The 25,147-nt window shown below is 58.3% G+C and overlaps 13 protein-coding genes across 13 annotated transcripts; 5 read left to right on the top strand and 8 right to left on the bottom strand.

Annotated features, from left to right (window-relative positions):
* Positions 1 to 44: 44 nt before the first annotated feature.
* Positions 45 to 4,267, bottom strand: SCHCODRAFT_02707488 (uncharacterized protein; the record flags this gene model as incomplete). The annotated part of the gene is made up of 10 exons (XM_003036305.3): positions 45 to 658; positions 713 to 1,071; positions 1,120 to 1,528; positions 1,579 to 1,934; positions 1,985 to 2,273; positions 2,332 to 2,560; positions 2,628 to 2,934; positions 2,986 to 3,400; positions 3,449 to 3,682; positions 3,740 to 4,267. Coding segments are annotated over 10 exons (3,740 nt in total), but the record flags the coding sequence as incomplete, so codon positions are not given.
* Positions 4,268 to 4,764: 497 nt separating this feature from the next.
* SCHCODRAFT_02000522 (uncharacterized protein) lies at positions 4,765 to 7,588 on the bottom strand. The gene is made up of 6 exons (XM_050341500.1): positions 7,466 to 7,588; positions 6,203 to 7,414; positions 5,574 to 6,139; positions 5,315 to 5,511; positions 5,138 to 5,255; positions 4,765 to 5,086 (listed from the first exon to the last, which is right to left on the bottom strand). Exons 2-6 carry the CDS (start codon positions 7,383 to 7,385, stop codon positions 4,892 to 4,894), a joined length of 2,259 nt encoding a protein of 752 aa, XP_050202577.1. The 5' UTR covers positions 7,386 to 7,414; positions 7,466 to 7,588; the 3' UTR covers positions 4,765 to 4,891.
* Positions 7,589 to 7,979: 391 nt separating this feature from the next.
* On the top strand, positions 7,980 to 8,467 carry SCHCODRAFT_02603947 (uncharacterized protein). The gene has a single exon (XM_050344071.1). The coding sequence runs from the start codon at positions 8,181 to 8,183 to the stop codon at positions 8,367 to 8,369; it is 189 nt and encodes a 62-aa protein (XP_050202576.1). The 5' UTR covers positions 7,980 to 8,180; the 3' UTR covers positions 8,370 to 8,467.
* Positions 8,468 to 9,575: 1,108 nt separating this feature from the next.
* On the bottom strand, positions 9,576 to 10,142 carry SCHCODRAFT_01347266 (uncharacterized protein; the record flags this gene model as incomplete). Its single annotated transcript, XM_050341480.1, has 1 exon — positions 9,576 to 10,142. A coding segment is annotated over one exon (567 nt), but the record flags the coding sequence as incomplete, so codon positions are not given.
* SCHCODRAFT_02603945 (uncharacterized protein) lies at positions 10,012 to 10,621 on the top strand (the record flags this gene model as incomplete). The annotated part of the gene is made up of 1 exon (XM_050344070.1): positions 10,012 to 10,621. A coding segment is annotated over exon 1 (239 nt), but the record flags the coding sequence as incomplete, so codon positions are not given.
* Positions 10,622 to 10,629: 8 nt separating this feature from the next.
* SCHCODRAFT_02522377 (uncharacterized protein) lies at positions 10,630 to 12,416 on the bottom strand. Its single transcript, XM_003036306.3, has one exon. It carries the CDS (start codon positions 12,374 to 12,376, stop codon positions 10,781 to 10,783), a length of 1,596 nt encoding a protein of 531 aa, XP_003036352.1. The 5' UTR covers positions 12,377 to 12,416; the 3' UTR covers positions 10,630 to 10,780.
* Positions 12,417 to 13,993: 1,577 nt separating this feature from the next.
* Positions 13,994 to 14,812, bottom strand: SCHCODRAFT_02660696 (uncharacterized protein; the record flags this gene model as incomplete). The annotated part of the gene is made up of 4 exons (XM_050346487.1): positions 13,994 to 14,024; positions 14,155 to 14,207; positions 14,433 to 14,513; positions 14,696 to 14,812. The coding sequence occupies 4 exons, from the start codon at positions 14,810 to 14,812 to the stop codon at positions 13,994 to 13,996; spliced, it is 282 nt and encodes a 93-aa protein (XP_050202573.1).
* On the bottom strand, positions 14,433 to 15,146 carry SCHCODRAFT_02522375 (uncharacterized protein; the record flags this gene model as incomplete). Its single annotated transcript, XM_050343494.1, has 2 exons — positions 14,433 to 14,513; positions 14,696 to 15,146. A coding segment is annotated over one exon (333 nt), but the record flags the coding sequence as incomplete, so codon positions are not given.
* Positions 15,147 to 15,559: 413 nt separating this feature from the next.
* Positions 15,560 to 15,975, top strand: SCHCODRAFT_02603939 (uncharacterized protein). The gene is made up of 2 exons (XM_050344069.1): positions 15,560 to 15,754; positions 15,808 to 15,975. The coding sequence occupies exons 1-2, from the start codon at positions 15,720 to 15,722 to the stop codon at positions 15,953 to 15,955; spliced, it is 183 nt and encodes a 60-aa protein (XP_050202571.1). The 5' UTR covers positions 15,560 to 15,719; the 3' UTR covers positions 15,956 to 15,975.
* Positions 15,976 to 16,292: 317 nt separating this feature from the next.
* On the bottom strand, positions 16,293 to 19,955 carry SCHCODRAFT_02603938 (OPA3-domain-containing protein). Its single transcript, XM_050344068.1, has 6 exons — positions 19,768 to 19,955; positions 19,600 to 19,716; positions 19,274 to 19,412; positions 18,694 to 18,833; positions 17,411 to 17,538; positions 16,293 to 16,633 (listed from the first exon to the last, which is right to left on the bottom strand). Exons 2-6 carry the CDS (start codon positions 19,633 to 19,635, stop codon positions 16,351 to 16,353), a joined length of 726 nt encoding a protein of 241 aa, XP_050202570.1. The 5' UTR covers positions 19,636 to 19,716; positions 19,768 to 19,955; the 3' UTR covers positions 16,293 to 16,350.
* A 2,057-nt stretch (positions 19,956 to 22,012) lies between these two features.
* On the top strand, positions 22,013 to 22,642 carry SCHCODRAFT_01084475 (uncharacterized protein; the record flags this gene model as incomplete). The annotated part of the gene is made up of 1 exon (XM_050340992.1): positions 22,013 to 22,642. The coding sequence occupies one exon, from the start codon at positions 22,013 to 22,015 to the stop codon at positions 22,640 to 22,642; it is 630 nt and encodes a 209-aa protein (XP_050202569.1).
* A 61-nt stretch (positions 22,643 to 22,703) lies between these two features.
* Positions 22,704 to 23,186, top strand: SCHCODRAFT_01347275 (uncharacterized protein; the record flags this gene model as incomplete). Its single annotated transcript, XM_050341481.1, has 1 exon — positions 22,704 to 23,186. A coding segment is annotated over one exon (483 nt), but the record flags the coding sequence as incomplete, so codon positions are not given.
* SCHCODRAFT_02559108 (uncharacterized protein) lies at positions 23,177 to 25,073 on the bottom strand. The gene is made up of 4 exons (XM_050343745.1): positions 24,977 to 25,073; positions 24,105 to 24,926; positions 23,777 to 24,057; positions 23,177 to 23,727 (listed from the first exon to the last, which is right to left on the bottom strand). The coding sequence occupies exons 1-4, from the start codon at positions 24,977 to 24,979 to the stop codon at positions 23,268 to 23,270; spliced, it is 1,566 nt and encodes a 521-aa protein (XP_050202567.1). The 5' UTR covers positions 24,980 to 25,073; the 3' UTR covers positions 23,177 to 23,267.
* Positions 25,074 to 25,147: the final 74 nt, after the last annotated feature.

Genomic DNA, 25,147 nt, shown 5'->3' with positions numbered 1-25,147 from the left:
ATAACTATCTAGAATACCATCCAGCATCGTAGTTGATGAACTGGAGCTCGAGCGCACTCGCCTGACCTCGCATGGCCTCGGGTAACGAAATGACGGGAGAATGGTCATGATCATGCTGCACGAGCCCTTCGTTCCTGCTCAGAGTATCGACCAATGGATTGGCGAGAGCTCCTCCTTCGGGTGCCAGTGATGCAGCAGAAACTGGAGCTACCGTCCCCTTCCCCTTGCGTGCACGCTTCGTCGATGGACCTCCCTCACGCATGCCCGCCACATTTCCAGATCCTGCAATCGCCTTCTCCTTCGATTTACGTGTACGCTTTCTTGTAGAAGCGGAACTCAACTCCACAGCAGGTTCGGATGTGGTCAGTACTTCTTTTTCGCCCTCCTCGACGATGCGCCTCCGATTTGTGACTGCTCGACGCAGGAGATCACCGCGGTTGGTGAACGGATTTTCGGTAGGTGGATGAAGTGGTTGTAGTGACGCGGCGCTCCGTAGTTGGGCGAGGTTCAGGACAAGATCATCGGGGCTGCTCTCGTGGCGCACTTCCCACTCCAGCAAGGTGGTGGATGTGCGCTCGCGCTTGACGGCTCGTGTGCGAGAGGCCACGCAGCCGTTCCTCTTGCAGTTGTGAAATACAGAGACTGCGGCTTCACAGTCCTAAGCACGATTCAGGATCAGACAGATAGATTGGGCCAATGAAGGGCAACTCACTGAAAATGAACACCAACTGAGGCCTGGCGTGACCGCGTCTTTGGCGATAGAAGGGAGGCGATAGGGTAAAGCCAAAGGACCAATCGTAAAGGGCTGCAGGAGGAGGCCGAGTACGGTCGACGTGCGGTTATCGCATAGAATTGAAACAACCTTGCTGATCAGTGCAGGGGAAGCGCCACCATTTCGAGCCAGAACGAAGCCGCCAGGAGCAACGGTATCTCCATTCGAGATAATGACCTTTGAACAGCTGTGCATGACAGGCGAGGGCAGCTCCTTCGATGACAGAGTCTGCCTGGTGCATAGTCTCTGCACGTCTTGACGTTCGAGAGGGAGTGCATTGGGCATGACCTTGAATTGACCTATACAGCGATTAGCTTCATCAATAGCACGCAATCCAAAGGCTTTACCTGCGTTCGAAGGGCGCAGAACCTTGGTCATACCCATAAACTTGACCAGATTTGCATCAGAGTGGATCATCTTCAGAACGCTGCAGCCAGCCTGACGCCATCGGCGTTGATGCCCTAGCGCCCCAGACTGAAAGTACCCGCCGCTCAGCAAGTGCCGTACGGCATGCATCCAGCTGAATGACTGGGCGATATCATGGCTTGGGGCGTGGCGTGGGGAATGAACGCTTCGGCAGCGGATGACGTGGTTGAATGACTCGTAGCCCTCAGTTGACATCAAGGGGGCGGGTCCCAAGCGCCTAATATGCGCAGGCGCGTGCAGGAGAATGTGGAACTTCGGCTTGTTGAACCACGCCGTGTTCCATAAGGCGGTAGTGGCCAAAAACGTATCAATGGCCGCCTCCAAGCGTACCTTCCCCAGATAAGGTCAGCAGAGCGATGAGAGCATGATAAGTCACTCACAACATAAGCCGATACATCAGAGATCTCGTGCTGATAGAGCAGGGGGCAAAGGCGACAAAGGGAGAGCCAAGCATCGTAAACGACGTCGGGCACCAGGCCTGGCAATATACTGGGAGCCATCTGGACAACAAGGCGGAAATCACGACCAGTCAGAGAGCCGGCATAATATACGAGCGTAGCACCGCGTCCCCGAGCGACGTTAAGACCGTTCGTATCGAAGCTGTTGATGCGTGCAATGAGAATCTCCTTGCCGCGATCACTTTGTCGAGAGACAGCGTCGCGCCAGAAGTATTTAACAAAGCCGAGCAGGACGACGTGTAAGATCTCAACAGGCGTGTCGGTAGCAGGGTCAAACTCTTCAGGTGAGTTCAGCTCCAATGTTGTACAAGCTAAGCGGGAAACTAACCATCAAGACGCAAGACGGGACTGAAGATGTCTTCTGGCATCTCCGAGCGTAAGCGCTTCATCTCGTCAATGAGGTACTGTGTCCCTTGGTAGGCCGGGTCTTCCTGCCGCTTCTCCTTGATTCTCGCGCATGCGCTAGCAAGCTCATCGGCGAAGTGCTGGAAATACTTGTCCTTGACGCCTGTCTCGGTCGCGATTGTTGACATATTTGATGGGGCGCCGCGCAGAACCTCGTCAAGTTGTCGATTTAAGGCGAGGCGAATATCCGCCTTCGAACGCGGCGCTGCAGTCTGAGTATAACGGCTTATTGAGTCGGGAAACATTCAAGACAATAAATCCTCAACTCACCGATAATAGTTTACGAACACGTTCTTGCTCCTCATCGCGGTTCTCACTCTCCTTCGGCGCTTCCACCATGCACAGACGGCACATGCATTTGCCAGACAAGCCAACATGGCACGAGAACTCGCTCGACATGGGGTTGTCCCCGTCGAAGTCCATCGCCCAGGGCATCAAGAGTACCTCCTCCTCAAGCTTACAGTCGTACGCTTCCACACCCCCAGCTTGCCGAATCTCCCTGGAAGCAGATGTGAGTTGTCGTCATGATCCAACGCGTGTTCAACACCTGCAAGGAGAATACGCACTGTATCTGCTTTACCACCGCTTCGAACATCTCTAGTGGTGGCGCCGTATTACTCGTGGCAAGGAAGTGAATGTTGTAGAGTAAGTGTATGTACTCGGGGGCCAGTCCCGAAAGCGTGAAGAGGATGGAATTGTGTTTGTTCCACTTCTTCGAGACGTTCCCCGAGGTGTCGTCGCAATAGCACGATATAGGTACGGAAAGGATCTGGCGCCCTTGCGCCTTCGCGCGGTAGGGATTTGGAGACCGAAGATTGCAGTCCTCAATCACAAGCTCGTCCAGTACCCACTGTGCGCCAGCCGTGACCATTCCTGCATTGGAAATCAGCCACGTTTCCAGTGAGAGGATTTGGTAGAACACACCATGAATCTGCTCCGGATTCGGGTATCCGAGCGTAGCATGAGCAAGCACAAACTCGGGATATGGCAGAGCGAAGGAGGCGAGGGGAATCTCGAGATTCGAGGGCGATCGTACATCTATCAGAAATTCGTTCTGAGTTGGATGGACACGTAAGAGTCGCGCCTCTGCCCATGGCTTTCCCTCGCGGGTGAAGAATCGAAGGGGCAGGACAGGACTCGCGAAGCCCTCATGTCCAACGAATGCGAGCGCGGGCTCCTCGACGTAGTAGTCTTTGCCGCCGAAGCGAACCATTGGCCCGCCAAGGAGTGGGTCCACCTCTTTTCGCCATTTTGAGGCCTGCGAACGCCGATCCATGCCGCCATTGCCATCCTCCGGTAAGGTTGCAACGTGAGGACGAACGAGAGGATTAGCCCATTCCTTGAAGACATCAAAAAGTCGGCACATTACTTGAAGAACAAGACGTACATGCGCAAGAATAGTGGCCAGGTCTAGGACAGTGAACGTATTCCCAAACGCGCCTGTCATTTTTTTGGCCGACGCTCCGCATACGTCGATAATCTGCTGGCGAGAATATGCGATTTGCTTGGCCGTCGGGACGTCAGTCGCTCCGCAGCCCATAGCAGCCCATCGCATAGCAGACAGCTCCTTCTCCGAGAAGACGGAGCGGGGAAACGCTGTCAATACAGACGTCGTGCATTTCTGAAAGCGTTCAGCACCAATTCCGCCACGCCGTCGCGCTAGAATATGCATTCATACCTGCTTCGAACCCCATGGGAAGTATTGCCCGCTGGAGTCTGGCAGGACCTCGTCTTCGGTCGTCTCATCGGGGACCTCTTCGTCCTCCCACGACCCGCCGTCACTTTCGTCCGAGTCCTCTTGCGCATCCAAAAGAGCTTCAGAGCCATCTTCGGTCTCTCCGCGAACATCCGCGTCTGTCTCTTGCGCACTATCCGCAGGGTACCACATGTCCACCGAGCTTGAGGCATCCGCGGCAGGCTCGTCAGGCGACACTGAATCTCTGGTTTGCGCAGAGGACCATGCCATAGAGAAGTCGTCATAGATAGTTTCGGGAGGGTCGTTAGCGAGGGCGGGACCTGCAAGCGCTGCAGGCGAGGCAATCGGAGACGACGACAAGATTTCAGGCGGGTCACTGGACATGATTTGTGGCGGGCTGGCAGGTTCTACAGGAGACACGTTGTCCAGCGAGAGAGCAGCTTCCATTCGACGAGCTATCAGTACATGGGTGTCCTTTTTCTCGTGTCGGATGGCTTCACTGAGATACATCACGCGCGAGGGGGGTGGGCATATCGCGCAAGCATATCGGCCTCGATTGTTGTCGTTTTGAAGAAAGTCTGAGGCTCATTGAGAACGCTGTGTGCTCATTTCTTTGGTCTCACGTACACTGCGGCCTACGCAAACCTCTCTGCTCGGACATGGTACAATTGTGCTCTGTTGCACACGAAGGCAAGTCGCACGCGTGATCACAGCTTCGGAACATCGCGAGCGGGTTGCCGAGATGCCGCGCTGTACCCGCGTGGGCCACCCACAATCACCTTCGAATTGTCCAGGAGAACTGTCGACTTGTCAAACCACAGACGCCGACGAGCAGCAAGCAAAATCCTCGGGAGCGTCTACGGGAATCGTGGTTTCAGAATCCGACGATATCCTACAGACGGGTCTCTAGCGGTGTAGTCATACAATGAGCAAACAAAGGTACATACGCACCCACATTCGGTCGCGTTTGGCAGCGGGAAAATTCGATGTATCAGACACATTATAATCGCGACGATATCCATGTCTCGTGTAGTATCATGATTAAATTAGAGAGGTTCTTTCTACGAGTTTCGACGGCGGCGCTCTATACCTCGTACAGGCCAGCTGCACGAAGTTCACGAACTAACCTGCCCCCTATGCTCTTACAGACACCCTAACCGCTTCGTTCACGAACATCATGCGCATCTCATGCAGACTGCCGCGGTCTTGCCTCATGACTCGGATGTCCGCATTGTACTGCGTCTTGCGCGCATCGTACTCCGCGCGAACTTGCTTCATGCCGTCAAGATGTTCACGCAAAGCATGCTTGGAAAGGGCAAGTGTGGCTTTCTGAGGGAGTGTCAGCTTAAAGCTTACATCAGCAATATCGAAAAGGCATACCATGATCTTCTTTGCGCAGCGCGCTATCCTTTCCCTCAAGTGGCAAAGTCGGGCGAGGACGCAGGTCAAGGCGGCATCCTGGCCTTCGCCGAGCGTGGTCAAGAAGAGTGCACAGGTCCTACGCGAGATAGTTGAGTGAGCAACTGCAAAGAAAGGAAATGGTATTAATCTACACACGTCTGCATCGACATCAAGCCATCCTTATAGTGGTCCGCATCCTCGCGCGCCCTGGGCGTGTTCTCGTTTACTTCAGTCTTCCTGAACTTCTGTAGGACTTGACGCGTATGGTGAATACACTCAGCAATGACGCCCAGCGCCACACGCCGTGTCGCGTAGTCGAATGCATGCCCGGAGGGCGATGATCCTGGCACTCGCTAAAGGGAGAAGAAATTAATAACCAACTCGCGAAGGGTCAGAATTACCGGTGCAAGCTCACCTCGACAGCTTGGCGCGCGGCATGCTCTGCGTTCCTAAGAGTTTCCTGAAATCCTTGCGGTACTTCGCATAGCTTGAGAACGCGTGGCTCCGCGTCGACTTCCTGGAGCTGGGATATATGCGCACTGTGCACGGAGAGGTCGCCACGCAAGGTGCTGCTCGTCGCTGCCAAACTTTCTACGCTGTAGGAACGAGAGTATGGCGGCCTATTTGAATGCGCGGGAGAGGGCGCCGCGCCATTTGCAGGAGCAATTACAGGTGAGGGTTGCGCTGGCGTCGTTGGCGAATCCGAAGCGGTGGCTTGGTTGGGTCGGGCATTCTGTGCGGATGAACTCGAAACCTGAGGCGCGAAAGGAACGTCGCGTGGCGGAGCAGAAATACCGCCAGAAGGTGAAGGTGAATCGCTCATCTGGCTCCTATCCTCGACCTTGTGAGTCGAAGTCATCCTCGTGCGAGGCGATAGCGTAGAAGCAGCCGGCTTGGTCGGTTCGACCGAAACGGACGGCGAGTGCGTCCCGAAGTTGAGCAGTGATCCAGAGTTCTTGGGTGGTGAGCCATGCGAATGATCTTTAGGCCAAGAAGGAAGGTTATTGAGTATGGCATCAATACGAGCAACACTCAAGGACGTACGAGGTGTTTGAGGTGATGATCTCGAAGGCGCAGGCTGCGGACCCTCTGCGTGCGTAGACGTCAGGAAATCCGGCCGCGATTCGGAAGCAGGCGAAGGACCCGGTCGCTCTTCGGCGTTCAAACCTGCCTCACCTCCATCCGCCTCTTCGTCTACAGGGTCTAAGTCTGGATGTAGCTCGGCGTTGGTGGCATAGTACCGCAAGGGTGAAGGGTGGGCAGGAGCGGGAGTATGATGTAGCCTAGAAGAGGAGTGATGCGGCGTATGCCGGGCTGCCTCGGATCCAGACGCGTGGATGAAAGGACGTGAGTGAACATTTCCATGCGGGAGCTTTTGCGGAGCGCCTGAGGGTGTCGTTAACTTCGTTGAGTCCGTCTGGGGCGTGAAGTCCTGGGAGACTTGGGTCGAGTCCATCGTTGCATAAGACGGCTTTGTATGCAGAGGAAGAGCAGGGGCGTTGTTGGTAGACATGTTGGGACTATCGGCCGGTCCATGACTGTTGGAAGGTTCTCCAGGCCTGAAGTTAGAGCTCGCAGGCTGCGGGCCTTCTTGCCTGGTCGTCGGTAGCAAGGGCTCGTCGCGCGGTGGGTGCATATCCTTCGAGGGCTGCGGCGTCGGAGATGGTGGGGGTGAATGCTCAGGAGTTTGTGGCAACAACTTCTCGGAATTTCGTGGCGAGGGTTGCCGAGGATTTGATGGCCCAGCGGTAGCCTCCGTCGGCTCCTCACTTCCGTGGCCAGCGCATTCGTGATGGTCTTCAGAAACCCCAGAGCCTCCGCTACGCGCCCTCCTATGGAGGTTCGACCTTCCAGTACGCCCGCGCGGGACTGACCCGGGACGGCTACCGCTCCTCTGAGCTCGATGTAGCAAGGCGTGCTCCAACGTCCCGAGACGGCGGCTGAATCCGTCCGCGATGCCGTCAAGCCACCGATAGAAGCGTCGAGATCGAGATCGAGTACGCGGAGACCCCGACGCGCGCCTGCGAGAATTTGCGGCGCGCCGAGCTTCGCCGCGCCGATTGCCAAGAGAAGGGAACTGCACGCGAGGGAGGTGCAAGCGAGGGAGGCGCAAGCGCGACTCGGACCGTGCCGAGTGTATCGAGACGGAGGCGTTATCTGCCATATTTCGAGCCAGCTCGTACAGTGTGGCAGCAAGATCGGGAGAGTAGTAGTATGTCACTGGCATTTGGACTCATTCGCATCGCGCGCGCTCCTCTATATGTGCTTGTGAGTACAATAGCAAGACGGAATGACAGGTCCACGCACTCATTAGCTCTACGCTCTGTTCGCACGACACAAAATCTGGAACGTTGGCCATTGTTGTGCTCGCGGGCTTCCTCCCGCATTCGGATCAGCGAGTCTATACTAGTAGACAAGTCGACTTCCGACTATAGGGCGTCGAGGATTCTGCTTCTTTGTGCGCCCACTATGTGACGCGCATTCTTAAGGATACAATAGGCTAACAAGCAATACCTTTTCGAGACTGCTTCTCATGCTGAGAGCGTGATGGGGCTGCTGCCCGCGTTGAAGCCGACGAACTAGCTAACTACTATTCAAAAGCGCCGTCCGATGATAGTGCAGTTGAGAGGACTGCAGATGCAGAAGCCGCGAGAGACGGCCACGCGAGCATATCATAAAGAATGCGGCGAGCGCTGGGAATTGGGCGGAACCAAGAAGCACCAGCTCAGTTGTTCCATTTCGGGAAGTTCCCACGCCTCTAGGTAAGCAGAGGCATACACGCGCCCACAAGTTGCCTGCTCGCCTCTCGCGCAACACATCAGCGTGATGGAAGTGAAATGGTCTGACAAGAAAGCAATAAAGTCGGACAGCGTGTATATATGTATGTAGACGGCGCAGTGGTCCTTGTCAAGCGTCTCGTTCGTTGTAGCTATCCTTCATTCGTCCCCCCGTTGTCCCGCAACTAAAAGCCCATGAATAGCCTGTTAGGTGCTATGATTCGTCTAATCAGCGAGCGAGAGCGATGACTTGCGCGGCGACGACTTTCGGGACGGCCCTCTCTTTCCCCTTCGACGTCGACGGCTCCTCCGAGTGGTGCCTCCGCGTCGACGGCTCCTTCTTCTCAACGTCCCGAGCGACATGCTTGGACGCAACGCGCGAGTCTTTCGCCCCGCGTACCAAGGACGACGGCCACCCCTCCTTCGCGACATGAACGGCCTCACGCTTTGACGCGAAGCGCGGTGAGTCCTCTCGAGCGTCCTGACGGTGCGAAGATCCCTCTCTAGCGTCCTGACGATTACGAGACCTGCTTGCCAGGGATCGTTTTACGACGGTGAAATTCATCACCATTCGACGTCCAAGCGGCATGTTCCAAATCGGGATAAATATGTGGCGCTAGAAGTTTCTCGTCCTTCTCCTCATTTCTTTGCTTGAGGAAAAATCGTGTGCATCCACTCAGCGCTTTTGTACGATTATATCAAGTTTTCTGGTATGAGTCCCCTTCGCCGTCGAAGCTATCGACGACTCTTTTCCACGTGCTCGGGAGATTCCGACGAGGTGCACCGCCACATAATTCGACAGGGCCTTTTCCTACCGAACGTTGGTTGCTTTCGTTCATATTTTAGTACAGAATCATATCCTAACCTACAAATAGCACATGTGCGAGCATACGCGGTCACACTGCGCATAGGTGTCGAAAAATTCAGAGTTGAAGCTGGGCGCCCGACCGTGATGAATTTCACACGGTCGACTTATCCCCGAAAGTCGCGAAGTCCAGCGCTTGCGACGCGCTCACCACCATGCCGCCCACCTCGCCTCTTCATCCCTCCCAGACACCCTTCTCACACTCCCTTTTCTTCTTAACACCTCGAAAAGGCCGCCTACAATGTGTTTCACCACATTCATGTCCCACGAATTGAGGGAGCTTGGCAATGACAGCGGCCACGAGCCGGACGAGGAAGGGAGTTCCGGGTGCGTGAATATCCCCTGCACTCGATCATATTACTCAACACTTCTTTTCCGCGGCGGGGGGAGGAGCCGAAGCAAGAGGAGGCGGAGGAAGCAGGGCAGACATTGCCCCGCTTTCCCGTTATATTCTCCCTCAGACTACGTCTGCGGGTGCGCCGACGCGTGCACGTGCGTCTTCTGCTCCTTGACCACCACCACGCTCCGACATACACGTTCCCCCGCTCCCCCAGTCCTCTCCCCCTTCCTTCTTACTGTCATCCACGCTTCTCAAGACGCGGAAAACGCGTTTCCGGACGCCCTCACGCGTTGATCACGCGCATGACCCGAGTCGCGCGGCGCTCAAAGACAGCGCGAGGAAGGAGGGAAATACAGGCGCGTGAACCCGCGCCGCACACGACTTAATACTAATGAATATACATTATGAGATGCAGTGGGGATGCGGGGGGATGCGTCATCGCAACAAGCGGCGGCGTGCAAATCCCCCTCCCCTCCCCCAATTCGCTCTCAGCCCGTGTCTGAGGGCGCGGGAACTCGCTCCAGACGCGTAATGTGTCACGAGCGAGCTCCCAATCGCGTTCTTCCCGCTATGCCGCCACCTGCCCAAGCCGCGCCTCGCGATTGGCTGCCAAGCGGTCGGCGCCTTCCCCCCTCCTTCCCTCGCAGCCTCGCCTTTGCGGCGAGGCTCGGCACTGCTGGAGACGCGCGGGACGCCTCTGAGGGTGCCCTCAGTGCGCCGCGCGTCACGTTCGATCGGCCACTGGCTATGCCAGCACATTGAGATCGCCACGCCCCTTCCCTTTGCCGGTGCATACAGCGCGCACCATGCCCATACCACCTCCGCCCACAGTGAGGTATGGAAAGTGTGCGTGGTGTATGCGCAGATAGAGGGAGTGCGTGGGCATGCCTCGCCGAGAGGGTTGGGGGGAGAACAGTGGTAGGAGGAAGGGAGCTGGGCAGGGACGAGGAGGATACGAGGAGGGGTGGGGGAGGAGGATATGAAGAGGGGCGAGGCGAGGAGAGGGGATCGGGGGCAAGGTGCGAGGGGAAGGTGCAAGAGAAGTGCCTGCGCAGGCAACGGTACACCCGGTGTTTGCTAGTATGTGTGCGCCCCTCCCCCCACCCTCACCCTTGTCCTCGCCACCTTCTCCGTGCGCATCATGGGCACGCATCGCGCTGCCTTCCCCGCCCCCTCTATTGCGCTCGATCAACGCGATCCTACGCGCATCGAGCACGCTCATCACCCTCCTTTCCGCTCCCCTCTCACGCTGTCGTGCGCGCTACCGAGCCCTAGCGGCGCGTTGAGCGCGAGTGAGATTTCTCACTCGTGCTCTTGTGCTTTTTACTTTCCCCCCTTCCCTCCCCCTTACCTACTCTCTAGAATATGTATGCACTTTGAATAAATGTTTAGATTACTATTTCTTACATTTTGATGCATAATTCAGCAGCGACGGCGCGCACGACACGTTGTCGGTAAGGCGCGCATCACGGCATGAGCCGCTGAGTGGCTGGTGAGCGTGTGCGGGCGCGTGCTGTGGCCTGCGAGCGTGCTCCACCCATGCCTTGTGTGTCGTGGAGAGAACCCCAGCGAGCTGCCACACTGAACCCAGTGTAGACAAAACAAAGGGCAGGTCTCGTACATGCCTGAGGGCCAGTTACCTAGTGCAACTCGCAGGAATCCTCTCGAGCTTCTCGACGAGACACGGTCACCTGTGCAATCCAGCTTTTGATCCAGCGTGACGAGTGCGAGTATGGTGTACTTGACGAAGACAAATGCAGACTGACACAGAGATCGGCGTCGGCGAGAGGCTCGCCGTTAAGCAGTGAGATCGTGCTGGTATTATCGTCGTCGTCGAGGGAGCTGGAATAGTCGTTGAGGGAGCTAGGGTCATCGTTGACAGAGCCGCCAGCATAGTCTTCAAAGCCGCTAGGATCGTCGAAATTGAAAGCTTCGCCAGCAACATAGTAGAGCGCGCCTGCATCCTCGCCAATGCCACCAGCATGATCGCTGTCAACAAGGCCACCAGCGTCCTCACGAAGGCTGCCAGCGTCCTCACGAAGGCTGCCAGCGTCCTCACGAAGGCTGCCAGCGTCCTCACGAAGGCTGCCAGCGTCCTCACGAAGGCTGCCAGCGTCCTCACGAAGGCCACCGGCGTCCTCACGAAGGCCACCGGCGTCCTCACGAAGGCTGCCAGCGTCCTCACGAAGGCTGCCAGCGTCCTCACGAAGGCTGCCGGCATTCCCTATACGGTCGCCGGGCCAGTCGTGGGGCGCAGCATACGTGTTGTGGCACGGCGACGAGGGAAGGAAGGAGGGAACAGGACGTTCGATAGCGTTTCCTGTGGCGGTTGGGCCCTCGAAAAGTGTCGCGCTCGAGTCTCCCTCCGCGCTTGAGGCGCCACTGATACTGAGACCCGAGCGCTTCCTCACCAGGTCGAGCTTCGACAGCTTCAGCGCCTGACGGACGATGTCCCCTAAGGCGCGTTTGCTGAGGGTGTGGATCTGGCGTATATTGGGGGGGTGAGGGCGACCAGGGACTAGGGAGCGCACCGGGCGCCTGATAGTGTCCTGCAAGAGCACCTTCCATCTCCGATCTTTGCTCGAGATGTGGTAGGTGAACTCGGGGCGTGATGCTCTGTAAGGCGGAGGACTGTAGGTAGTAGAGGATGAGAGACAAGAGCCGCTGCAGGTCGAGAGATGGTAGTCGTCAGCGGGCGGGAGCCCGTAAGCGTTGTGCGACGAAAGCCGGCCATCATGAAAGGAGAACGTCGAACCGCGGTGATGGTGCTCCGCGCGGCGGAGCTGGTCGGACGGGGTGCCGTATGTTTGGGATAGTGGTCGACCGCGTGGTGGACAGGAAGTGTGGTCACCTTCTCGACAGGTAGAATGGCTGCCTCCCCGAGAGGCAGAAGAACCGCGTACCGGACATGTATAAGAGCAGCGGCAGTTGTGGTATATGACCGGGCAGGTCGACGAGCGGTCCGAGGCGTGCCAGGAGCAGTCGGAGGACGTCACTGACAATGATGGATGATCGGAGGACATCACTGACAACGATGGATGATCGGAGGCGTGCCAGGAGGGGATGCGGAGGGTGTCGTCCGGTTGAATGCCGCGCTTGAGGTTATATTTGATGCAATGCTCGCTGGGCGTGGTGCGATGCTCGCTGGGCATGGTGCGACGCTCGCGGGGCGTGGTGTGACGACCGTTGGGCATGGTGCGGCGATCTTTGGCTCGAGTAGCGCGAAAGAGGTCCATGGCGATGCGAAAGGATGCGTGTTTGCGGGTGACGAGGAAGTAGGGAGACCGAGGCTGACGCGTCTTCAGGCGGCGGGCGATGTCAAGTCTACAAGTGGGTGAGCCTGGCGCGATGACGGGTGCTGAGGGACGCACGCCCGGGATACGCAAGAGAGACGTCCGGGATACGCAAGAGAAACGTCCGGGATGCGCGAGAGAGACGTCCGGGATACGCGAGGGGGGAAGACCTGACGAGCGTTTAGGCGCGCGGCGTACTTGGAAGGCGAGCGGCGTACTTCGAAGGCGAGCGGCGTGCTTTGAAGTAGAAGGCCAGAAACGCAAACGTACGAGCGCGCAGACGTACGAGCGCGCAGAAAGACGCAGAAGGGACGCCAGCGCTATCAATGAAAGCGCCCAGTTATATGTTCCAGTTAGTGCAATAGCACAAAGCAAGGGCGGAGTCGCGCGCACCGATCTGCTTCCTGTCCGCGTGTCGAGCTGCTTCTCATCCGCGGGCCGATTTGCTTCTCGTCCGCGGGCCGATTTGCTTCTCGTCCGTGCGCCGATTTGCTGAAAGGCCGCGCGCCGATCTGCTGCAAGGCCGCGCGCCAATCAGATCCCCGCTCGTTCGGACGTGTATCGCTCATTGGGGAATTTCGCTCCCTGCCGATCCTCGAGAGCACTCGCTGCCAATCCTCGAGAGCGCCCATTGCCAATCCTCGAGAGCGCTCGCTGCCAGTCATCGAGAGTGATGAGCCTCCTTGTCGGCCGGCGTCGTCTCAGAAGTGTGGCGCACGCGAGTTTATTTATTGGTAGCACACACGCGGGCCCTCCTTGCTCTCTACCCTCCTTTCCCTCCACCCTCCATGCTCTCCACCCCCCTTGCTCTCCACCCTCCTTGCTTTCCACCCTTGTGCCGACTCCTTGCCTTGCGCGTCCTGACTCATTTACCGCCGCCCGCAGCGCGAAGAGTGTGGCGTGGGCGGAAGCCAGGATTGACTCCATTTACCGACAAGCACTTCCTCATGGGGATCGATCGGTCGTCAGCGGGGAGGGTACATACCGCCCAGAACCTTCTTTCATTGACGCCTGTGCAGCTGGACCGTTCGTTGACGCCTGTTTAACCGAGTCGTTCGCTACTGCCCATTCAGACGGATCGCCCATCCGAGTCAAGCAGCGCCCAGACGCCGTGTCAAGTCGAGCGAAGACAAACAGCAGTGACAAATCCAGCGAAGACAAGGCGGCACGCCAAAATGGGCGAAGACAAGAAGCATCGTGTCCCATTGTTCCGCTTCGGGAAGGTCGGTTCACACGCACGTGAGCGGGGGAAGAAGGACACATGGACCTACAGGCGTGAATGTTGACGACGGAGATCTCAAGCGCCAACGTCCACGACGGAGATCTCAAGTGTGAACGTCTGCGACGGAGAATCCAAGCTCGTGATAGCAGGCCATCCAATGAATAAACTGCGACGAAGGCGAGAGAGATAGTATATATAGGGCTAGCCTGAGCTTCTGAGTGAGAAACCAGTGATGGATCCTGAGTGAGAAACCAGTGACGTCCGTGTTCAAATTGAAGTCCTTGAGATGCGAGTGACGGCGGGCGCCAATCCAGGTGGCTAAGCCGTTGTAGACCCGGCTAGTGCGTGACCTTGAAGATCGTGTCGGCACTGCATTGACCGCATCAGCTCGCGTATAGACTGCGTCAGCTCGCGTATAGACCGCGTCAGCTTTCGGCTCAGTCTCGACAGAAAGAGGCGTGGCTAGAAGAAACCTAGGAAGAATAAACCAGTCACTCACGGAAAACTGACCCGCCCGCCCGTGTCGCGCTCGATGACGAGGAGCTGGGTGCCCTGTAGGAGGCGTGAGCGAGGTTGTCGATGTCTCATACGCGCGTGGAGAGTGGAGGAGGATGGACGAGAACGAGGAGTGGAAGAATGAATGAGAACGAGCAGGAGGAGGATGGACGAGAACGCAGGGGAAGGATGGACGGGAACGAGCAGGAGGAGCAAGAACGAGCATGAGCGGTGGAAGGATGTACGAGAACGAGCAGGGGAAGAAAAAAAAACCGAACGTACGTCCGCCAGGCGCTCGATGGCCACCACCGTCCCGAGCACCGTCTGCGCATCGGCTGACCAGTACCATACGCGATCGTTGACCTGTGGGAGGGTGATGTGAGTGTAGGTAAGAGGGAACAGGGGAAGGGGATGGAAGGGAGTGGGGGAGGGGGAGAATGAAACAAGGGAGTGGGGGAAGGAGGGAGGAGGGAGGACGCGGGAGTGAGGCGAAAGAGGGCAGGAGGGCGATGAGGGAAGGGTACAAGATGGCAGAGTATACGCACGCAAAAGGGAGTCATCGTCGAGTAGTTTCCTGTGGTCGTTGAAAAGGATAGGGCGTAGGGGTCGCGAGATACAGAGTTTCTCTGGGATGCGGACATCCCGAGTGCAGTCAGCAGCATTTTATACGGGAACGCTGCGACTTTTGTGCACAACAACAAGAAGGATGCCAACCGTCACTGCGGTGGGATGCAGGTCGCCAGACCCGGAGGATGCACGGTACCTCTCGACATGCAGGACTCTTGTATACCTCCGGACGGTGGTAGAGACAGTCGGTACCGCCCAAAGCGACCCAGCACCATTGTACCTCCCAAAGGTTGCATGCTTGCGAAAAGAACAAGGACGCCGCACAAAGACGCGGGAGTAAAGTGTAGTGAAAGGATGGTCACCGGAAGCAAAATCCTGACGCGTCGACCTGATGAGCGACCCGCCTTGTCCTGGCGCACGAGATCGCCCCCCTTCCGTTCTCCTACGCCGAAGGGGGCCCGGGCGTCGAGGCCGGTAATTTGTATGCCAGAAAAAGTCGTGCGGGGATGGGAAGGCGTTCACGGCCCAGTACGTGTCCGGCCTGGCGCAGCACAGCGAAAGCCGATACTGGCAGAAGTCGGAAGCGGCTAGCCTTGGATCGTCTGCCAGAGTACCGCGTCGCCAGCCAATACGTCACGGCGCCTGAGCGAGCGCCGCGTCGGGGCGGGGGCACAGCGTCACTTGGAGACTTGGACCCTCTGCGGCGCTGCGTATCCAGGTTTCTCAGTAATCTCAGTCGGACTTGCCGTCAAGAAGTCTGGCCGTGTCAACTTCGGAGGACCCAGTCTTGACGCCGTTCAGGGGTTTTGCTTTCTCGTCGGGGCCTTCAGTATCATCGCGTTGGCAGCAAGCGCTCGTTCATGTCGAATTATTTCTCGGAGTTGCAGACGAGGACCGGAATCCGACAACAGACCGGTGGAATGAACGCGATTGCGGTGCAACGAACGCGAATGCGGTGCGTGGCACGTGAAGGAGCCTTCGAAGGTGACGACCGCGCGCAACATGCTTCCCGCCCAGAGCATGGCGACTACCCAGTTCTGTCGATAGATTCGTCAGCGATCCGGTCAACGGGGGCCAGGCGAGGACACACCTTACCCCTCCGGCCGACTTGTCCACCGCCCCTCCAGCCGACTTGTACACCGCCCCTCCAGCCGACTTGTCCTTCGCCCCTCGCTTCGCGCAAATTTCGTGTATGCGGCCGCCTCCACCGCTGCCACCTCGATGGCGCCGAGTCGTGAGCTCCAGACGCGGATGCCGTGAGCTCCAGACGCGGATGCCGTGAGCTCCAGACGCGGATGAAGAGCTCGCCTGCATATGTGCCCCGTCGCGCGCCTACATATGAGCCACGTCGCGCGCCTACATATGAGCCACGTCGCGCGCCTACGTCCGTCGAGGGAACGAGAGACGAAGCATGGAATATATATGTGTGTAATGCAAATAGCGGTTGCCGAACCCTGTCCGTCTACAACCCCGCCCTCCCTCATCTCGACCCCGCCCTCCCTCATCTCAACCCCGCCCTCCCTCGTGTCTCCGAAGCCCTCCCTCATCTCAGCCCCGCCCTCCCTCATCTCAACCCCGCCCTCCCTCGTCTCAACCCCGCCCTCCCTCGTCTCAACGAGCAACAATCCGTCGTCTATGACGACCTCGACTCCTTCCCCTCCTCCCCTTCTCTCGTGATGCCCTCCGTCCTCCTCGCCTCCCGCAGCGCATCGCTGACCGGCGTATCTACGCCCGCTTCCGATGTTGATGAGATAGTGGACGATGTTGATGAGATAGTGGTCGATGTTGATGGGCCAGTGGACGCCGGCACCAACCCCACCCTCGGAATCTTGACAGGCTCCCCCTCAAACTCCGCCCATCCGCCTCGGAGCCCGATCTCGACGACACGCTCCAAGATCCGGGTGAGTTCGTCGTTTCTGGAAATTTGTGAGCACGTCGTTCCCACCATGTAGCTCGCGCGGTGCCACCATGTAGCTCGCGCGGTGCCACCATGTAGCTTGCCCTTCCCCAAATCGTCAACACATCGCATTCCCGCCGCTTTCACCGCCGCCTCGTCCTCGCACGCTCCTTCACCTCCCCCCTCCGCCCTCTCCCCCCACCCCACCCTTCCCCCCCTCCGCCATCGCCATCCTTCGCAGCGCGCTCGCGCCCCATCCTTCGCAGCGCCCGCGCGTCCTCCGCCCCCCTCCCCCGGTCCTCCGCGCCCCTTCTGCGCTCGCGTCCTCATCCCACCCTTCTGCGCCCGCACACTACCCCATCCGACGAGCGGAGACCTCCTCCCATCCGACGCGGAGGAGGAGGATGGCGAGTTTAGGACGGAGGACGGAGGAGGGAGGACGGAGGACGGAGGAAGAAGGGGGAAGGGAAGCGGGCAGGAGGAAGAAGGGGGAAGGGAAAGGGCGGCGCGAGGGAAGGAAGGGAGAGGGGAGGGGGGAGGGAAGAGGGAGGAGGGAGGAGGGAGGAGGGAGGAGGGAGGAGGGAGGAGGGTGAGAGGAAAAGGAGGGATTGTGGACGGGGCGAGAAGCGCAGGGGGGTGCGAGAAAGGGAAATGAGAGATGGCGAGGTAGATGAACGAGATGACATGGTGCGATGAACGAGATGACATGGTGCGATGAACGAGATGACATGGTGCGATGAACGAGACGACGAGGTGCGAATCTCTGCATCGAAAATCACAAACCCAAACCACTCACCTCCCCCTCTCCTCCTCCCACCCCCTCACGACCTCCCCGACCGTCCCCCGCACGCTGGCTACCTCGGCCTTGAGGGACTCGACGTCGGATTGGAGCGCGTCGAGCGCGTCGTCGACGAGGTCTCTTCTCTGGAAAAAAGATCTGGTCAGCTCGCGCGCACACGAATGGTCAGCTCGCGCGCACACGAATGGTCAGTACGACGGAGAGAAATTGGGTGAGCGGGGTAGTGGGCGCAGACAAGTAGTGTCCGTAGAGAAGGGACAACAGCGTCCATTGAGAAGGGACAATAGCGTTCGTCGAGAAGGGACAACAGTGTCCGTTAAAAAGGGAAGGGCCACTGCTCCCGGGCAAAAGCGACATTCATCCTCTCTCCCCTTCCGCCCCCGCCCTTCGCACCCCCCCCCCTTTTTCCTAGCTGCCCCACCCCCTCCTCCTCGCCCCTCCTCGCCCCTGCTCCCCCTCCTCCACCCTTCCCCTCCTCCACCCCAGCCCCCTAGCCCTCCTCCACCCCAGCCCCCCCTCCTCCACCCCAGCCCCCCCTCCTCCACCCCAGCCCCCTAGCCCCCCTCGCCCTTCACCCCCCCCCCCCTCGAAGGCTTGTCGCCTCCTCCCCCCCTCGAAGGCTTGTCGCCTCCTACCCCCCAAGGCACAGTTACTGGGGATAGTAGAAGGAGCGCTCGCCACCTCGATAGTGAGGGAGGGCCCGCCACCTCGATAGTGAGGGACGGCCCGCCACCTCCAAAGGGAGCGCTCGCCACCTCGATAGTGAAGGAGGGCCCGCCGCCTCGATAGTGAAGGAGACCTCGCCACCCTACAGGGGGGAGGGAGGAAGAGCGCGTCCACTCGCTCGTGCGAGCAGGAAGAGCGCGTCCAACCACGAAGAGCGCGCCCACTCGCTCGTGCGAGCGAGAAGGACGTCGGCGAGGCGGACCACCCCCCTTCCCTCCTCATCATTTGCCCCCAACCCCCATCCCTCTCGCCCCCAACCCCCATCCCTCTCGCCCCCAACCCCCATCCCTCTCGCCCCCAGCCCCCCTCCTGATCCGCCACCATCACCCCCACGCGCTCCCGTCCCTCATCCACCGCCCTCCTCCTCATTCGCCCACAACCCCATCAACCCGCCCCCACCCTCACCCTCATCCAACCATAACCCAAACCCGCCCCCCCAGACCCCCCTCAACCAACTCCGCCCCCACCCCCAACCCCCAATCCATCAAACCAAAACTTCAACCAAAAACTCAAACCCGCATTAATTAAACTAAACCTCAAACCGCAAACCTCACCTTCTCCCCCCTCACACTCGTCCGCCAGCTCTCGCCCAAAATCAGCGCCGCGGCGACGGCGAAGAGGAACCCCTCGGCTATCGCGTTCGCCCCGTTCTCGATCGCGCGCGTTTCGGAGAGGGGGCGGACGGGGGTGGTGGCTGTTTGGTTGTGTTTTTGTTATAGGGGGGGTGTTAGTAAATGTTGGGCGAGGGTGTTAGTGGGTGTGGGAGTGGAGGGTGTGGGGTCATAGGGGGGGTGGGGGTAAGTGGGTGTGGGGGGTGTTAGTGGGTGTGAGCATAGGGGGGGGGGGCGAAGGGGGCGGTAGAGGGGAGCGGGTGAGCATTGAGGTTGGGGAAGGGGGGAGAGGAGAGGGTGTGGGGGGTAGAAGAGAGGAGGAAGAGGGTGGGAGTGTTAGTGGATGTTGTGGGGTAGAGGGTGTGGGAGTTAGAGGGTGGGGGGCGAGGGTGTTAGTGGGTGTGGGGGTGGGCGAAGGGGGAGGGGAGCGGGTGAGAACAACGAAGGATACACGGGTGAGAACGACGAAAAACATAGCGAGGAGGGCAAGAAAGACGAAAAATACACGGGAGACAACACTCACGCGCCGTCCCAAGTATATTCGTCCGCAGCCGCATCTCCGTCCTGTGCATGCGCTGCGCGAGGCCGACGCAGATGCGGCGGAAGGAGGGGTGCTGCTTGACCTGGGCCTTGATCTGGTTCGCGATCGGTTTGGCGAGGGTCTGGGTGGGGAGGGTTAGGTGGTGGGGAGTGGGAGGGGAGGGGAGGTGGTGGTGGTGGGAGGCGGTAGGGAGGAGGGGAGGGGCGGGTCAGTAAGGAGGAGGGGGTTGCAGGGAGAACGTAGACAAGGAGAGGCTGGAAGGCAAGAGAGGGGAAAGGTAGAAGGAATGAGAGAGGGAAAGCACGCACGCGGATGAGCAGGGTGCCGATCTTGGCGGTGGCCATGGTTAGGGCGTATGTGTGCGCGTGCTTGAGGACGGAGTGATTGGCGCTAAGGGGTTGCTGGAGCAGCGAGTGTATGGATGACTGGGTGCACGAGTGAGCAGCGCGTACGAGCAAGGGAGGACGGGCACGGACCAGTAAACACAGCAGACGAGTAGCGCGTATTAGGACCGGATGCGCGTACTAGGACGGCGGGCAGTGTACAGACGTCGGCCAGACCACAGTGATGGAGGGCAAGTGAGGTGGAAGGCGCGCGGGTCGATGTAAAGGCAGACGCGTGTAGATGAACGCAGGCCGTAAATGCAGACAGACAGCCCGCCGACGCGCTTCCACGGCGGGACTCGGCGCGATGATCGTTCGCTGCCGGCCTGCCGCGTCGGCGCGGGGCCCGTCGGGGGGTCGGCCCGGATGTGTGATGACGTAGGCGATCGGCGGGGCTTGCTTCTCGACTGACGGTTGACTGTTTGGCGTTCTCGACTGTCGACGCGACTGGGACGCGTCGATGCGCATATACCGCCTATGACTGTTCTCCACATCTGTTAGAATGCGGCCTGGACGCTGCCCGCCTTCCTACTACGCGCGCCTTCGTCCTAGTTTGCGCTCTCGATCCGCACGCTCGCGCCCTTAATACACGCCTCCCCTCTCCCATTGCCCCCTCCTCTCTCACTCCCTTGCCGCCACACCCGCACCACAGTAATCACGGATGGCAGTGTGGCTTGCGTATACCATCTTCCTCTTCGTCTTCCTGTCCCTTTCCTCCTCTTCCTGTCCCTTCCCTCCCCTTCCTTCTACCCCGCTTTCATTCATTTTATCTCATTCCCACTCTTATTTTGACTCCCCCTTTACATAAAATTCCTTCATCTCAACAGCGATACACGACCCTTCCTTTCGCCCCTCCCCTCTCCTCTGCATCCTTCGCCTTCTCTATATCATACACATTCTACCCTACATCTTTCCCCCCTCTCCCCTCCTTGACCCCCTTCCCTTCCCTCTCAACCATCCCTCACCCATCCCTTTCCCCTTCAACAACCCCTCCCATCCCTTTCCCCTCAACAACCACCCCTCCCTCCCTCCCTCCCTCCTCCTCACCCCTTCCCGCACCCTTCTTCTCGCGACGACGATGAACCCGTTGACAGCGACAATCGATTCACGGCGATCAATGCGCACGCCGAGGCGCCGTGTTGACAAGCGCAGCGATGAAGCACTCTCCCAAGCGCCACGGTGACGTGCTCCGCACAACGTAGACCGGTCCGTGACGAGGCGCTCCGCAGCCTTGTCCCAAACGACGCCCTCCGCAGCCTCGTCCACTTCGCCGTGCTCCGCGACCTCGTCCCAAACGACACGCTCCGCAGCCTCGTCCCCGTCGCCGTGCTTCAAGACCTCGTCCCGGACGTCTACTCCTCGCCCTCGTCCAGGACAACGCGTTTTCAGACCTCTCGGGGAGGGGCGAGAAGGGCGAGGGTGTGGGAGGCGGAGTCGTCGGGGGAGGGGGGAGAAGGGCGGGGTGGGAGAGGCGGGGGTGAGGGTATGGAGGGTGAAAAACGAGAAGCGGGGGAGACTGGCGAGGGTGGTGGTGAGAGAGGAAGGGAGGGAGGGGGGCTGGGAGAGAGGAAAAAAGGGCTGCCGGGGAGAGAAAAAAGGGCTGACGGGGAGAGAGGGAAGAAGAGAGGGAAAAGGTCGTCTTGGGCTAGATATTAGCCGCCCCCCTTGGGCTAGATATTAGCCGCCCCCCTCGGGCTAGATATCAGCTGCCCCCCTTGGGCTAGATATTAGCCATGATCAATTCTAAAAATCCCGAAATGCCGCGAAATTCCCGAAATGGAAAGAGGTCGCGCGCGCGCGCGTTCGTCGTCCCTCTTCGCCCGTTTCCTCCATCCTCGAGCCTCGTAGCACATCATATAATACACGAAAAACCATGATAAATGTGTCTGAAGCATGATATGACAAAAAATCTGGCTTTGTACAGTGGGGACACCCCCAAAAGCGCCTTGACTTCCCCAATATGATCAGCATCGCCACCTTGTCATCAACCACCACGATCTTCAGAACATGGACGCGCAGAATCTCGTCGACTTTGCATCCCAGATCTTCATTGCAGCAGACATGATGGAACACACCTCCAGCGTCGACCTTGACCCTGATTTTGACGATGAAGAGCCAGATATCAAGGATCGTACTGGGCTTGATGACGATGAAGATCCCGAAGATCACGAAGATCATAACAAGGCAACAATGGCACTTCGGGCTATGGGGTGGACATGGATTGAGATGGCGCAGACCCTTTGCAGTGAATCCGGGGCACGTGGGCCATATGGACAGGTGCAGAAGTCTCGTGACTGGTTCACGCTTGCCCTGCAGATGCCTGATCGTGAGTTCAGACATGTATTTCGGTCAGTCCCTGAGAAATGTTCTATATCTGTGGCTGACTTCTGATAGCCTGAGCCGTACTACCTTCGACAAAGTTGTCAAGATCCTTTCGCGCAATCCGATCTTCACGTCGAAGGGGAAGAAGCCGCAGCGACATATCAAGTGGCAGTTGGGCTGCTTTCTCATTCGATACGGCCAGTATGGATCACCGATCACCGATACCATGCTCAAGACCGGCATTGGGTATGGCACAGTCATCCTCTACTGCCGTCGAGTCATCCGTGCCCTCCGTGAATTGCGTAGCAATTTTGGGGGTTGGATGACTGACGTTGAGCAGAGCGTGACGGAGGAGAGGATTCTTCATCGTATTGGATTCCCGAAGTGCCTTGGAAGTGCCGACGGCTCCCTTATCCAAACAACCGACAAGCCTCGTCAGGACGGCCCAGCTTACCTGACCCGTAAAGGGTTCTTTGGCTTTGCCGTGCAAGCTACGGTTGACGCAGAGATCTGGTTCACATCTTGGGAGCTTGGGTGGCCTGGAAGCGTAACAGATGCACGAGTATTCAAAAACTCGCACATTTGGCTTCATCGGAATCAGTACTTGAAGGACGGCCACTATATCCTGGCTGACAAGGGTGACTGAACTTCTATCTTGGCGTTTCCGCTTGACATGATCTGACTCCTTCATAGGTTATCCTTCCTCTCCGTACACCGTCCGTCCTTTCAGCAACAAGGAGTTGGCAAATGCTACATCCAACACGGAGCGGAGACGGATGATCGACTTCAACAAACTGTTGTCCAAGCAACGCGTCACCGTCGAACATGCCTTCGGAGTGCTCAAGATGCGCTTTCATTCACTCCGTCTTATGGGCTACCATGATGATGTGCAAGATGTATGGCGGGTGATTGAGGCATTGCTAATCCTGCACAACTTATGCCTCTATCACAAGGATCATCCGGAGGCATTCGACGAGTATGCTGAAGTCATTCTAGCAGCTAACGAGGAGGGGGATGATACAGATGAGGAGGAAGAGGAGGAGGAGGACGTGCCGACAGTCACAGGAGTTGATGTGCATGGTCCCTCGGACCTTCCACGCCACGAGACTGTAGCGTGGCTCCGAACTGCAGGGCATCAGAAGCGGCGGGAACTTCTTGACATTGTATGCCCTATGGCAAACTACCAGTAGTAGAAATCACACCGAACCAAGGAATTAAACGAATTGAAGTAGGGTATGCAGATAAAAGTAAAGGAGGGTGTACGTGTATGTTTAGGAATCACCGAAGCCAAGGGAAAGGAATTCGGCCAAGATGCGATTGGCGTTATCCACAACTTGGAAGGTATATGTACCGGGGGACGCACGTTCACCGTCAATGATCTTCTGCGCCAAGTCAACCTTCTTCTCTATCGCCACCCGCTCGTATCTCTGTTGGCGTAGAGCGGCGGACTGCTCCTCCGACTTCGCCATGACCTCGAAGTAAGTATTGAGTCCAGAGGTGTCGATCTTTGTCTGCTCCTTGGCATCCTTACGGGGCCGGCCACGGCGAGGGGCCCCCTTCGGCTCGGAGACAGTAGCAGATGCCGGCAACTTCCCGGACTTGGGTAGACGTGATTTGGTCGGTGACGGAACGAGCTCGACCTCGTCGTCTTCGTCGAAGTCGTCCACCTCGCTGAGCTCTGCAGCTGAAGAACGGGCAACCGGTCGTATAACCTTTGGGTTGTCCTTGTAGCTGAAAGAAGTCAATATACAAGGACATACTGGGAACAATGAGACCTTACCGATTGACGAAGAGATCATACCAGCCTTTGCGCACGAACAAGCGACTGTTTGCCGCATTGAGATTGTCGATCGCACACCCCTTGCTCTTCGAGTTGCGGAGATGCAATGCGAGACCATCTTCGTCGTCCCAGTCGTAGTCGTCCGCATCAGCACCACGGCCCGTGAAGTTACGGAACTCGTAGAGTTGCTTGAACGTCGTAAGAAGCGTGTTGTAGAGGCTGCTGAGTTGCTTCTCAGTGACAGGACCACTGGGAAGCTTCCCGCCAAGAGCCTCGAGCACCTGAAGCGATATTAGGCACCGTCCCGTGCGACAGGGGGCAGACGTACCATGCGCCAGACTTTGTTCGAGGCGACCTGAAGTTTGTCGAAGATCTTGTCGCCATTCACGTTGTCGCCAAGGACGACTTCGAGGAGGGCGCTCTTGTCAGCGACTGAGTACTTCCGCTGCTTTTGCGAGGGCTTTGGGACGGCTCCCTCAACAGAAGCTGCGGTGTGCTGCTCCTCCGCCAGGGAAGCAGCCCCAGCGGCGACCACAGGGGAAGGGGGATTGCTGGACGAGAAGGAATTGTTTGGCGGATCTAGGGGTGGGGGAGAGCCGAAGTCGAACGAGGAGGGGGTGTAGGAGATGAAGTTGATCGAAGGGAAGGGCTGGCCGATCGCTCGACCGGCGGTGGATTGCTTGCTGGACGCGACACCTGGCGAGGGAGGGCGGTCGATAGAGGGCGTCGCAGGCGAATCCTTCACCGTCTCCGATCGCCCGAGACCCGACTGGGATGCCGCGAGTAGCGCTTGATTCGCGTTCGGCGTGGTCACCGCGCTCGCAGCTGGCTTGTCCTTGCGAGGGCGTCCCGGCGCGCGTTTGGGCTGCTGTCCCTCTTCCCTCTTCTTCGGAGGACGTCCGCGCTTTTTTCGAGGTGTAGGTGTGGGGGGCTCGGGGGGCGAAGCTGCCGGTTTTGGCTGGGTACAGGTGCGTCGCGGGCGCTTCGGTGCAGGGGTTGTGTCGGTCAAAGGAGGGGATGGGGGGCGCTTCTGGGAGGCGTTCGGCTGGGTAATGTCGTTGAGGGGAGTCCTGAGACCCTCCTCCAGGCCCCCGGGAGGTGGCGCGGCGGACAGCTGAGATGCTGCGTTGGAGAGAAGGTCAAGACCATTCTGTCCCATTGTCACTGACATATCGGCACTCATATGACTAGGGACTATACCATTTATGCAGATTAGGGTCAACAAAGAATTATAGATGTTTGTCGTGTATTATATGATGTGCTACGAGGCTCGAGGATGGAGGAAACGGGCGAAGAGGGACGACGAACGCGCGCGCGCGCGACCTCTTTCCATTTCGGGAATTTCGCGGCATTTCGGGATTTTTAGAATTG

This window comes from Schizophyllum commune (genome assembly GCF_000143185.2).
Source record: "Schizophyllum commune H4-8 unplaced genomic scaffold SCHCOscaffold_1, whole genome shotgun sequence".
NCBI classification, from domain to species: Eukaryota; Fungi; Basidiomycota; class Agaricomycetes; order Agaricales; family Schizophyllaceae; genus Schizophyllum; species Schizophyllum commune.
Note: the sequence above shows the minus strand (reverse complement) of the source record. Positions and strands in the feature narration are given on the sequence as shown.